Raw genomic sequence first — 13868 nt, forward strand, 5'->3', positions numbered from 1 at the left:
TTTTGCAATGCAAGAGCAAACAAAAAATGTTTTCCTTTTTTGTCTCTTTATTTCCAGAGAGAAAACAGTCGTTTGAACCAATAACTATACACATCTTTGGGGGAGAAAGTTCTTGGATGGACAAGAATCACACACAATCCAGAGAAATCTGTGGCAAGAGGTATACCTTGTTGTTGCAATGCTTTCTAGAGTTGGTTTGGGAAAAAAATGCATTTGGGAAAAAATAAAGCCTTGTCTTTAGATGCCTTTTTTTATTTAGGTTTCAATTTTTAGACTTAATGAGAAAGATAGGAGGATCTCGAAAAACAGTCACATGCTATGATTTCAGCAGCTCCCATTGTTAACAGTTTAAAACATTGCAAACCAATTTGAGAAGGCTTCCAGGTCTAATCCTCAAGTGATACCTCCAAGTCTTTGTCCATTAGTTGGGATACAGTCTGGACTGGTCTCAAAACCTTTCTAGCTCCTGTTTGGCAATGCAATGATTGAATGATGTTAGGCAGATAAGCAGCACCATTCGAATTAAGACGATCTTTCTTGGTATCTCTCCATTGTGGTGTGTCTTGAGATGTTCTAAGGGACAATTATTAATCCGATTTTTTTTTAGAGATCCTCAGATATAAACCATCCTTTTTTTGCCATATCATGTTCTTACAAAATTCCTAGGACCATTCTTTAGATGTTGGATGTCATTTAATTCTAGTAATATCCCATGATTGTCTTCACAGTGTTGCTACCATACCATCTTCTCCAGATGGTCTCCGTGCATCTTGTTGGGTTTCCTATCATCAGCTAGGTTGTTAAATACTTTGATGTAGTCCAAACCTATATTCGTCCCGTTATTCCAGCAATATTGGTGGAAACCACATAGTCCATACTCCTCATGCCTCAATAGGACTGGCTACCATGCTGTTAGGAGTGTCCGGTAGCTGTGAAGACATAGATGCCACTTCACTTCCTGTGGAATTAGATCCTGGTCCTCCTTCTGAAAAATTAACCTGTGAGAAACAGGTCTTCAATTAGAAGCAGAACCCCCAAAAAAAGAGAAAAAAAGAGTGTGAAAGAAGGATACTTCATGGCATATGATATGGAGATGGTAATGATTGTCTAAAGAGTGTCTAAAATCAGAAATAGAGGTCTAGCTCTCAATGTGATCAGACAGCATGCAATCATGGAGCTAGAGACCCTTAACCCATATGTCCTCTTAATGTACAAATATTCCAAAGGCTGATTTTATATTAACACACAATCTTAATTATTTGACAATGGATAACCAATTATTCTCCAAATATTATAACTGCCAAAATGCCCATTCACTTCACAAACCCCATCATACATTGTATGGAGTGGTAAATGTAGAGTGCTGGTATATATCCCCCAGGTCAGCCAAACGTCCCTTTTATATAAAGCCCAAAAAACATATTTGAAAGACAGCACTCTGGCCAACAACTCTGGCGGGCAAGGGGTTAACTACGAGTATCACGGCTGCTTATGCATGATTGACAGTACAGTTCACTGCATATTAGAGATTCTTGGAAAACGAAACCCTTTATTGTAACGTCATACTATTAGTAAATGCCCCCAAAAGCTCCACTGTGGAGTAAACTAGTGCACCTTATGGAGTTAGCTCTTCTACCAGATGTTTGCATAAAATGTTCATGGAGCATTTCTTCTATACAGTGAAGCTACATTTATAAAGCATTGGCAATATGTGGCAAATCATCACAACCCTCAGCATGCTACGTTTGTGTTGGACTACATGCTGCGTCTCCAGTAGCTGGATTGCTAGAGGTTGTCTATTCCTTCTCTGGATCTAGGCTATGTACATTTATATATATATATTGACAACTCACCAGTTGTTGGAAAGCAGGTTGATCAATGTCACTCTGCAATGCAAAGTCACTCAGGACCTTCCAGGGAGGCTGGTAACTCTGGACCTCCACAGGGTTCGCCTGTAAACCTCCATCGTGTCTTTCGGGACTGGAAGCCACCATAGGGGTCCCTGTCATCCCTTGAATATTCTGAAAAGAGAACATGACATGTCAATAGCTTCTAATTGCTACACACTAAGGGACAATGGAAACACTTTGGAAACATCATATAGGTGTCAACTGTCAACCATTTCAGACCCACCAGGAATATCTTTCACATTCTGATTTGCCAATTAACCCTTCGAGTGTCTACACGCGTGGAAGTATATCATTTTGATGCTTTAAGTAAAGTTCTGCCAGTAGAAATGGAACCTATTTGAATTCGGAATTCCCAATTTAAAGAAATTAATTCAATTCCAAACGGAGCTTTATGATTGCAGGGTTACATCAATGGGTAATTTGTCACAAATTAAATTTTTAAGAATAGAAAACACAGCAGTTTTTGAGGGTCGGGGGCATTAGATTTCAGATAATGGCCATAAGAGAGTATATTAATTAGGCTTTGCAGTGACAAGCTATATGTAGGGGACACTACCTGCTCTGGATGATGGATCACTAGTATCTTCCCCTATGCATGTCACATATAGCTCCTGGCTATAGGTGAATATACCTGCATGTTTGCATTTTGGATTGATGGAGAAAATGTTGCAAATCTGGAGTGTATCACTGCTAAATTCGCATTAGGAACACAGTTAAATTATTACAGCTAAACTGTTAATGCACGGGGGGGGGGGGGTTACTGCATCAAATAAAACATGTAAAGACCAAGTTGACATAAAGAAAAGGCAAAAGCAAACCATTGCCGGCAATCGTGGAGTTAAACGTCCATGACTCTTTGACAAGAGTACACAGGTCACTAGTTTAATCGCATGAGTGCATGGGGGGGGGGGGGCTATACAAGGGCTGCTATGCCCATATTATTATTATTATTATCCTTTATTTATATAGCGCCAACAGTTTACGCAGCGCTTAATACAATACATAAATTCAAGGGATATGACAAGACAAGAATTGACAGACTAAGACAAACCGATACATTTGGTGGAGAGAGCCCTGCTCGCAAGCTTACAATCTATATGATGGTTAAATGCACCCGTATATTTATGGAAACATTTTTTTATGGAAGGTAGTTCTACTATTGACCAAGTAGAATAATTTATATTTTTCCTTTTTTTTTAAACAATGACAAAGGACCATACACATAAAGACTGCTTTCATTAACATGATTCCAGACTGAGTTCATGGCTGTACAATTTTGAGATCTAAATATTTAGGGATAAATCGCAGAATGAATCATTCAGTCTGAAAACGGAGCCTGACAATATATCTGCAGTTAACTAAATAATATCAATTGTATATCATCCATCTATAGAGTAGATGTATTTTTAAACAAATGTGCCAAAGCTGTGTGGGTCAAATACATATAGCAACAATATGCGTTTAACCCTTTAAAGCAGCTGTGCAGAGAGATTACAGAAGGTAAAGGGTAGAGACAATATAAATAATTCTGCCTCCAGTATAAGCTACTCAAGGAGTATTATTCCCACCATTTTACTGTCTTTAAAGTGTTAAAAAGTCAGCATCAGGCCTGCTGTATGCCCAGATAAAAAAAAGTCACTTACAGTTTTGTCGTTGGGTTGCTGCTGCTGGAGCTGCTTCATCATAATGCTTCTTTTTTTGTCCTTGCACCTCTTGTTTTGAAACCAGACTCTGATGACCCTGGGACTAAGGCCAGTCATTTCCACTAGCTGCTCCTTCATTAGAGCATCAGGCCTGGGGTTGGCAGCATAGCAGGTCCTTAAGGTGTGAAGCTGTTTTTCATTAAGCACTGTTCGGACCCGGGTGGTCTTCTCTGGCTGTTTGTGGACGTGGGGTCTGAGGGCAGGCTGCCGGGCAGAAATTGGTTCTGCTGTAAAGTTAATGAACCAATAATAAGATCATTTATGAACTTGCAAGCAACTACTCAAATACTCTTTGCAAGCAATTCATTGCTTTGTCTATGTTATTTTCGTTTTGCCTTATGACATAATATAACATGATGTTCTTGCTAATATAAATATATATATATAATTACATATATATATATATATATATATATATATATATATATATACACATTTATATACAAAAACTTTTTGCATCAAAATTTTCAATTAAACTACTAGTTTAAATTACTTAAATATATGGAATTTATATCCTGTATAATTCGATATAAGTATAGTTATTTACCATTTTACAAAAGGTTCAGTGCTCACAAAAATTAACATTTTCTAAACCAGCAAAGATTAACTCCTGCAGCCCATACAACCCATAGAGATCTAGCTGTATGAGGTGCTATTCAGCCACAGCAAAGCGAAATAGAAAAAAAAAATACAATACCAATGCAAACAGCCTTTTCTCCTTAAATATTAGGTTAAGCTGATAAGAGGGAACAATAAAACCCACACAAGTGCTGTAAACTGCTTTTGTTTCAAACTTATGTGGTTACAATGTAAGCTTTTCTGTTTGGAAAATATATAACTAGATACCAAAACACTGAATAGCCACGTTAACTCTTTCATATCCAAGCTGTTAAAAATATCTTCAATGTCTACAAGATTCTTTAAAAAGAAAGATTTTTTTTATGTGTACAGTTCTTTTTTTCTTTTTTTTTTACTGACATTTCAAGCCACTGAAAAATGTTGATAAATGTATCCAATCTCCGTTCAATTAGTCATAAGTGGGCTGGAAAATTTCCTTTTGAATTAAAACAACTAGTTTATCCAAACTCTGCTATGTGATCCTTCAAGTTTTTTTCTTCATCGTTTTGTTTTCAGCTCTTACATTAAAACCATACCATTTTCACAAACAGTGACCTATATAAGCAGCCTCTCCTCTCTCTTAGATGTAGTATGAAGTTACAGTACCCAAATCGAAAATAAAATGATTCTCATCAAATCACAAGATATGTTTGAAAACTACAGGGTCCCTCTAGCAGGCAATTACTGAAGATTAGCTTGTTGACAGTTTTAAATTACAACCTAAGCGTCTATCTTTATTTCTTTCAAATCTATCAATCCCTGGGTAAGATTCTTGAAGGAAACTAATATTAGAAAAAATATATATCTGATAGTAGGAGAAAAAAATTAATGCAAACTTTCGGTGAAAAAAAACAAAACAAATACCATGTGCGCTTAAATTTAGTGCAATTTCTTAATTGCAGTATATTATATATTTTTATTATGGCAAGATGTTCTAGATTTTTATGTTCTGGTTAAACAAAATATATATATATTTATACAGCAGATATATATATTGCGGTGGATAAGGTAATAAAAATAAATAATAATCCTGTTTTATCGGTAACACCTTTTTATATGAAAAGTTGTTGTGTTAACCCTTTCTTTGCTTATTTGTGCGTTGTGTTACCAGCATTGTATATAATTCCCTTTCAATGTCTTCATTAAACATTGTAATTCATCATTTTTTGCACTAAGGAACAAAATTAGAATATAAATATAAAGCAGATTTCTCTTTCTTTAGTTGTTTCTTTAGATGCTAGCCACAGAAACAAGCCACAGTTGCAATTCTTCCAAAGGGTGTTGAGAAGACACCTTTAGTTGTCCCCTTTCTCCTGTGACAGACATTGCAATGCCAGGTAATGTGATCTGGTAGGAGGAACTACCTGCCATCTGTAGGGGTCTTGCTGGGTGTAGGGGACTGAGAGGGTCGCTGCCCCCCAAACTGGCCCTTTCCACCACGTCGTGGTCCGCCCGGCAGAAGAGACCATCTTCCCGTAAAGCGAATTCGTCCCCCGGGATGAGTTGGCGACTGCAAGCCACGCATCGGAAACATTCGATGTGATACACCTTGGAACGGGCCCTCATTACAAAGTCATTCTTACTGAAGCCGATATTACACTTAGCACACTTGATTCCATATAACCTGCACGGTGGAGAAAAAAATAACAATGAGAATGGAGGAAAAATACAAAAATATACAAAAAAATAAATAAAATAAACTATCAAATCACACACTTTGCTCTCTTTAAACTCATATTTTCAAGCAGCTCCTTGAAAGTCCTTGTTCTTATCTGTACTCTCTCTATCTATATTTATTTTACTATTTTTTTGTGCATGTAATCTATTTCAGACAAGGTTTTCAGTGCATGAACACCAATCTTTATCTACACCTTCAAAGACACAAAAAATCACCTACCCCATAGTATGTTACAGCAGATACCTTACCAATTTCCTGGCCATATACTGTGCCAGATAAGCAGAATAATATATATTGCTCTATATATTCCTATATAATGTCAGACCTCATCCCATTTGCCTTTTAACAAAGTCGATAATATTATATATTTTTATTAAAAGATATCTTACAAAAAGATATTTGTGAAAATGATAATATCCAAATCAAAACACAAATTCGTGTTTTCTTGAATCCTATATGTGATAAAGCCTATTCAGATTAAACCTGGAACATCAAGTCTATTTATTAAACTACATTTTTGGTATATGATCTGAGAAAACATTTATTCTACATGGCACAATAGCACGTGTTCAGAAAAAATATATAAATAAAAAAATATTAAATATATTAAATTACATAGAAAATATAAAGCGTTTATAGTATAAAAGTAAAATAATACAAATGATTATAATAAAATGTTTCATTTTGGTGTTAAAACTATTGTTTTGTTAAAATGTTTGTTTTTATTCAGTTTTTATATCTGCTTAAGATTAAAGTCTTTCCAAGATTACATTTTAATACAGACTGGACATTGTGGCATTGAAATCTAAGGAGTTTAATGAAAAAACGGATAAGTGTTTCTGAAAGTTTTACTTGGGTCTTTGTGGTGTCAGGATTGGCAACTGGAGGAGTTTATCAGCTCCCAGATTTTAATGTGAGGAAGGAAGCAGCTCCCATTATCTAAATATCCCAATTGTTCGCAGGCAAATGATGGGCAATTTGATCTGTTCTGTCTAATTCATCAGCACAGATAAGATAAGAAAGGAAGGCCATCATATACTAGTGCAGGGTGATTTTTTTTAAGATTAAATGTCATTGATTTTATCCGAACTTCATCATTGTAATAATTATATGTCAATGTCAAGCTTCCAGAAAATAGTTCAATATTGATCCAAGGTTTTTTGATATACAACATATTTATATAGGCACATATAAAAAATATAATATATATATATATGTAGAATAAATTTTATATATTTTTTAGATCAATTCGGTATATAACAAAACTTTTCCCCAAAAAATATGGCGAAAACATACAACCTTGGAAATGCTCAATTAGAGTACATATCAGCAGCTAATAGAGAATTATTTAATAAATCTAAATAAAACAGATTTTACCTGTAAACAATGCGTCTGGATAAACTTCAAATGTATGGGGATAGTATCATGCTTTATATTATATGTATTATATTTTATATTCTATTTATAACGTATATTATTATTATTATATCATTTATATATTTTTGAATGTATTTGATGTACTGGTTTTACATTAAAATTAAAAAATATATATAATTTCTAGGTTTGCATACCTGATATAGTCTCTTTTACAATAGGTTTTGCCATCCCTAACAAAGCAAGTACAAGTCTCATCCAGATACTGATTGCACTCTGCACATTTGAGACAGGCTGCATGCCATTCCAGATCCGGGGAAACTCGCAGTATGTACTGATCGTGAATCTGATTACCGCAGCCAACACACAGGGAAATCAGGCGCTTTTCTGCAAGAAAAATAAATACAGGATTGACTAAGCGCTTACTCTCCTACAGAGATAAACACACTTCTAAAGTGCCTGCACTGGGAGTCTGTATGTGTGTCCGTGTTTTTAGGTTTTAGACAAAAAGTATATAGATGATAGTTGATATGTGCCTTCATCAAATTCTTGCGATAAAAGGGAGGTGGATACTGTATTAAATGGAGTCTGAGCACATGAGCTTTAGAAATATATATATATATATATATATATATATATATATATATATACATACATAAAGTGCATGTGCAGGTAAAACAGCTGTGCAAAAAGTGCATATATACATTTATATATATATATATATATATATATGTATATATATATATATATATATATATATATATATATATATATATATATATATATATATATATACATATATATATATATATATATATATATATATATATTCCAGCTCTCTTGTGATGAATGCATGACAGGATTTAGAGAAATAATAGAAGTTCAAATTAAGCATACTCAGTACCACGATTGCTGTCACATGTAATGCTGTGTAGCTGAGTTGTCATTTGCCCCCAGCTAAAGCCTTAACTATAAATATATATATTGCATGCAAATAAATGCCACCTGCATTGTCATTTAGCACCCAGCACACCCCTATTATTGCACCAAACTGCATTTAAACCCCCTGCATCAGGAATACAGAGGATACATCATCAATAAACAGCTTAAACATCTTTCTCTCTGCACTGACAACACAGGGGTGAGTTTAACCTGAAGCTCCCACATGCAGGGCAAGAGCAGGCACTGGGTGAATGTAATCAGAACAAGGAAGAATACGCCACTTACTTTTTGGTGGGTCTCCCATATCACCCATATCTGTAAGTGGGTGCAATGTCCACAGTGAAATGGTGTCAGCTTAGTGTATCCCCAGAGACAGTGAAATGTTTATGCCTTAGTGCAGTCTTAGCCCTGGATGAGGAGCTGCTGCTGTCCTTGTTGAGTGATTGTATCCCCCTTCCTTCTGCAGATCAGTCCAGTTTCCTCGGAGGAGCCGTAGTGTGGGAGTCACTGCTGATCGGGCACTCTCTTTCTTATCTCTTACTCAAACTTCTCTGCTCCAACTCAGCTCAATCTCCATTGGTGTGACGTAGAGTGCTGCGACGTCATAGCCACCACCAGCTGATTGGTTGAGCCGCACACCCAGCAGCTGTCCTCATTATCGCATTTCAAGCCCAGTATTTCTGTGTGAGCCACTAGACCCTGCTACAACCCCCCATGCACACACACATACACACATACACACTGATTAATATGTAACTCCGGGTCTCACCTCTCCTCAGATCTCTCTTACTTATTATTTCCTATGCAAATGGCAATATAAACAGCTCTTATAGCACTGGCTGTACATGTGTGGGGAATATCTCCATCACACACAAACACACAGTGCATGAATTTCACTTAATACTGGCAGATCTGAAATTAAGAAGAGCGCACATGTATGAGGATAAAGTGGAATTCTCACTTTTTTATTCTCTCTCTTAGTGGCGGGAGCTATCACAAGTCTTGGTGTAAATAGTATATTTAAAGATGATAGCAAGGGTCTGGATATTTAAATACAGATTTCATGACTGGGATTCAGAGTTTGGGGCCATGTAATGCTTCAGTCCTAACTTGTCTGGAAGACAATAGAGGTGACCTCTTTAACAATTGTTTGGATAAGATTTTCACACTCGATAATTAATCCTGTTCAAATGCGACAAAATTAGAAATACGATAAGCTGTAGCTAATGGACGCTATTAAAACCGAAGTGATAATAATAATTGTGACCTCCTGAAATTCAAAACATAAAAAAATATACTACTACTAATAACAATAAAATAATAATAATAATTCGTGTAAAATAAAATAAAAATACAATTGTGTAAAATAAAATCATAATAGTAATAATAAATTAATAATAAGTAATTTGCAGAAAAAAAAACACGGAAAGACCATGATTAACCCTTAGCATGCCAGAAGGGCTAACGACACTTTATACACACAGACTGAACGCTCAGAAGACAGTTTTAGTTGTTATAAGATTAGATGGGCTAGTATACAACATTTGGATTTTAAAATGGTTAGCTCCATGTCAGTGAACCAAGAAAACTCCCCATAAACTGGAAAGAACAAAGATTATGACACAGGAGTTTAATTGTTATGGGCCCTCACATTTCTATGTAATGCCTACCACTACCGAAAACGGTCTGTTGGAAAATATGCAATACATATCATAAGGAAGAATCCAACTATTCAGTTGCAACCTATTTTAAAGCATTTCTTTAAAAGCGTTGTTTTTTTCTCTGTACTTAACTATTGTTTTGAAGGTTAAAGTGTGGTTATGTTTTTTATATGCGTAATAAAATAAATAATACTATTTCAAAGTTATAACCGGTTTGCTAATTTATATTATGACACCGAGGTTTTGGCTGTTCTAAGCATTTTTATTACAGATACTAAACAGTGCATTCATGGTTATATATATAAAAATATCCTCTTGAAATTGTGATTGTGGCATAAATCAAGCAGTGATTAACAATTTAGACATTTTTTTCAGGATTAGGTCACAACAGCGACCTCTTGTGTTCACTTTGGAAACGAGCCAATTATAATACCGACACGCTTTGTGGCCTTTTGTGTAATGTTGTATTTTGTCTTTTGTAACATTGTGATCAGGGCGTATGTATCAAAATATCCTGACTTCAAAGCAGTGGATTCCATATTCCATTCATACAATTGATAATTACTATATATATATATATATATATATATATATATATATATATATATATATATATATATATATATATATATATATTACTTTGCTTACCTCATAGGGCATCTACACTGTATTTTTCTTTTTCTTTTAAGATTTGCACATTAAACAAATAATCATCCATACTATAACTGTAAACGTCCTACATTTTAAGTAAATAAATTGGTTTATCCAATATTATAAGCTATAGTTGTTATATCTGGACTTCCTTCTTGAATGCCATAGTGCAGCACGAATTTGTTTAGAAGGGGTTAACTGGTTCCTAATCCACCGCAGCAGCTTTTCAGAGCCCACATGGCGTCAAAAAAGGAGGTTACCAAAAAATAATCCCCCTTTACCTTTAACTGCCAACTTGAGGAGGAACAGAGTTGCTTGTATTGATTTTTTATGAGGTCCCTCCAGTTTAAAGCAGAATCCAAACTTCCTCTGGGCAGATAATCCACCAACACTCAGTACAATTGTTTTATTGAGCTCAAGCAGCAGATTTTATTCTTTTTTTTTTTCTATGGGAATGAGATTTGTTTTCAGAGTCTGGTTCACAAGGGCAACTTTTGGAATCAGTTTGGCTCTGATCATTGTGTTTTTAAGCTTGATCTTTTGTAAATGATGTTGTTTAAAAAGAGAGAGAGAGGAGAGAAATGTCTCCGCCCTAACATGCTTGGATTGGGAAGAGAAAGGAGGGCTTTGATGAATCCTTAGCTATGTGCTACCGATTCGCTTACTCTTGGATTCGCATTGCTCAGAAGGTGATTTAACTGGAAACATTCGAATTCGAATTTGAAAGAGTGAATAATGAGATCCACTGCCACTTTCAGTGAGAAAGGTATTTAGACAGCAAAAGGAACTCTTGGATTACTTACTTTATACGACATCACTATATTCTTGAGTTAACGGGCGTTAAATGTTTACATTTTTTTCGTTTTTTCTTTCCCCTGCTTAGGAAATAGAATCGCGAATTCATTACTTGTGTTTCTGTGTTTTTTTCGCTTCTGCTGCTGACTCAGGTCTCTTGGTTCGTGGATATATCAGCAATCAATACCTTCCACTAATCACAGGGGTCAGGGCAGAGGATGTTCGCCCCAGACCCTCCGATTACCTGTTTAGAGCTTTCAGTGCGTTCGCTGCTGGTTAACCAAGAGCGGCTCTCTGCGCTGGGTGTACAGAGAGGGGTAAATGTGATCCCTGTCTCTATGCTCCAGCCCATCAACTAGCATTGTATATAGGCAAAGGGGACCGAAAAGTAGGCTAACTATATTGTGAATACGTGTTACACTATATAAATATATACTTGCACATAAACACACAAAAACGTCTATGCTGCGCTGCACAAATCACAAAAACCAGTAGCATATTTTATCTTGTGCTTTTATTTTCTTTAAATTTTTTTATTGTAATCTTTGGCTGGAAAAATTCTACCTGGCTCACTCGTTCTACATAGAATTCTCTCTGTATTTATGTACAAACACTCATACATATAATCGTATATGTAAAAATGTCGGAATGCAATACAATGGCTGCACTGAAAGAATATATTAATGTTAAATAGCATATGTAATAATATATATTAACACACAATTAGGTTAAACATGTATAATTATTTTTTTAATATCATAGTTAATAAATGTCGAAATTGAGATCCAGATGTAAAACACTACAGACATATTGGTACCCAGTGTTCATTAAAATTAAGTAAATTCTTATAATGCCTAGTGTTAAAAATTATTTCTATCTGTCTATCTATCTATCTATCTATCTATCTATCATCTATCTATCTATCTATCTATCTATCTATCTATCTATCTATCATCACCATCATCATCTAGCAGGTTATTAGATGGGTTTGCACAGGATCTGAGTGATCAGTCACGGGGTGCATTATTGTGGAGAATAGCTTTAGACATGCAGAGGGTGTTTGATTAATTCCCAAATCCTGACTCATGTGAATGGTCAGGGAAATGGCCCACACCAGCATGAACTATATCACAACACCACACAGTGTTAGGGGCTGGGTGAGCCTCTGGCTATAGCTGCACTGATACAATGTGATAGCACTTAGGGGAACAGACTACTGCTCCTACTACAACCCTGCTACAGCCTTAAATCCATCAATAAGCAGGAGAATGGGGTGGGGGGATGCTGGAGAGGAAGACCTCTCTCCCTCTCTCTGAAGGTCTGAATAAGAACAAGTTCAGTACCAAGCTGTTTCCATATTCAAATTGTATCCTATCTCCAACTGTTACTTATTGTCTTTTGTAAGAGATATTATAAATGTAGAATTAAGTTGAATTAATGAATGTAGTCAATATTTCAAAATAGATTTAAATTGCTCATATACTAATGTTATGTACTTTTTTCATACACCCCTCACACCAACTAGGAGAATAACAGATCCCCATGCAATATTTGAAAACTATTAATAAATCATTAATGTAAGTGTAAGTAATGAAATTAGTGATCCACACAAGGGTTTGAAAAATAGAAAAATACAGGTATATTAAGAAAAATGAGAAACACACACACACACACATTTCCCCTTCCTCTGTTACACTACCATTGTCCTCTAATTATCTTAAATGTATGTCCTTATACATCAGCATATTGAATAATTACATGCCACAAATATATGTTGTACTCAAACTGACATATGATCATATAGATTTTAATGATGATCCATAGGAGATGCCTGCTTCCCATATACATCTGATCACAGTGATTTAAAGTAGATTTTTAAAGGGATTTACAGGTTATGCAATCTTCCTTACACATCTACACAGGTTAAAGTAGATTGTAAAGATGATCAATAGGAGATGCCTGCTCCCCATATACATCTGATCATTACAGGTTAAAGTAGATTGTAAAGGTTAATAATAGGAGATGCCTTCTCTCCCTACACAGCCTGATTCACAGTATATGTACACAGTAAGTGTACCTGCAGCGTATAGAGCCACAGTCTGGATCACTGTGAAGCACAAATGCTCCAGACACAGTGTACATTAACAGCACACACGTTGAGCCTGTTCAAAGGAAATAAAACCACATATATAAAACATGGGACATAATTTACAGCTACTAGGGCTGAGAGGCAGAGAGAACCATCTGCTATACTGCGCAGAAAATAGAAGAGAGGAGTATTAATGGAGCCTGGAGGAATAGCACTATACCCTACATTTATCTGCATTAGGTATTAAAATATCTCTGCCATATAAACACAAATATAGGCATACAGGCTATGCAATGGTTTGCTTTTATATGACTTCCAAAAGGAAGATGAGAGAAAGCTGTAAATTAATTGATACATGTGAATTTAGTTTTTATATCATTTGGTAATGTGCAGCTATAGAGAAAATCTCTCTCAACAACTATGTTATGATATGATCATGTTAGGGTT

General features: G+C 35.4%; 1 protein-coding gene across 2 annotated transcripts; it reads right to left on the reverse strand.

Moving 5' to 3' along the window:
- Nucleotides 1-881: 881 nt before the first annotated feature.
- On the reverse strand, nt 882-8544 carry LOC149278799 (insulin gene enhancer protein ISL-1-like). Of its 2 annotated transcripts, none has more exons than XM_089501741.1 (6): nt 8511-8544; nt 7481-7670; nt 5596-5855; nt 3554-3840; nt 1854-2021; nt 882-1013 (listed from the first exon to the last, which is right to left on the reverse strand). In XM_089501741.1, exons 1-6 carry the CDS (start codon nt 8536-8538, stop codon nt 882-884), a joined length of 1065 nt encoding a protein of 354 aa, XP_089357867.1. In that variant the 5' UTR covers nt 8539-8544. The 2 variants fall into 2 exon arrangements, with proteins under 2 accessions (XP_089357867.1, XP_089357866.1); XM_089501740.1 differs by having other exon boundaries at nt 882-998; nt 8511-8538.
- Between the last annotated feature and the right edge of the window lie 5324 nt (nt 8545-13868).

The sequence above is a fragment of the Sceloporus occidentalis genome, unplaced genomic scaffold, assembly GCF_023333645.1.
Source record: "Sceloporus occidentalis isolate IW3139 unplaced genomic scaffold, rSceOcc1.0.p SCAF_180, whole genome shotgun sequence".
Classification (NCBI taxonomy): domain Eukaryota; kingdom Metazoa; phylum Chordata; class Lepidosauria; order Squamata; family Phrynosomatidae; genus Sceloporus; species Sceloporus occidentalis.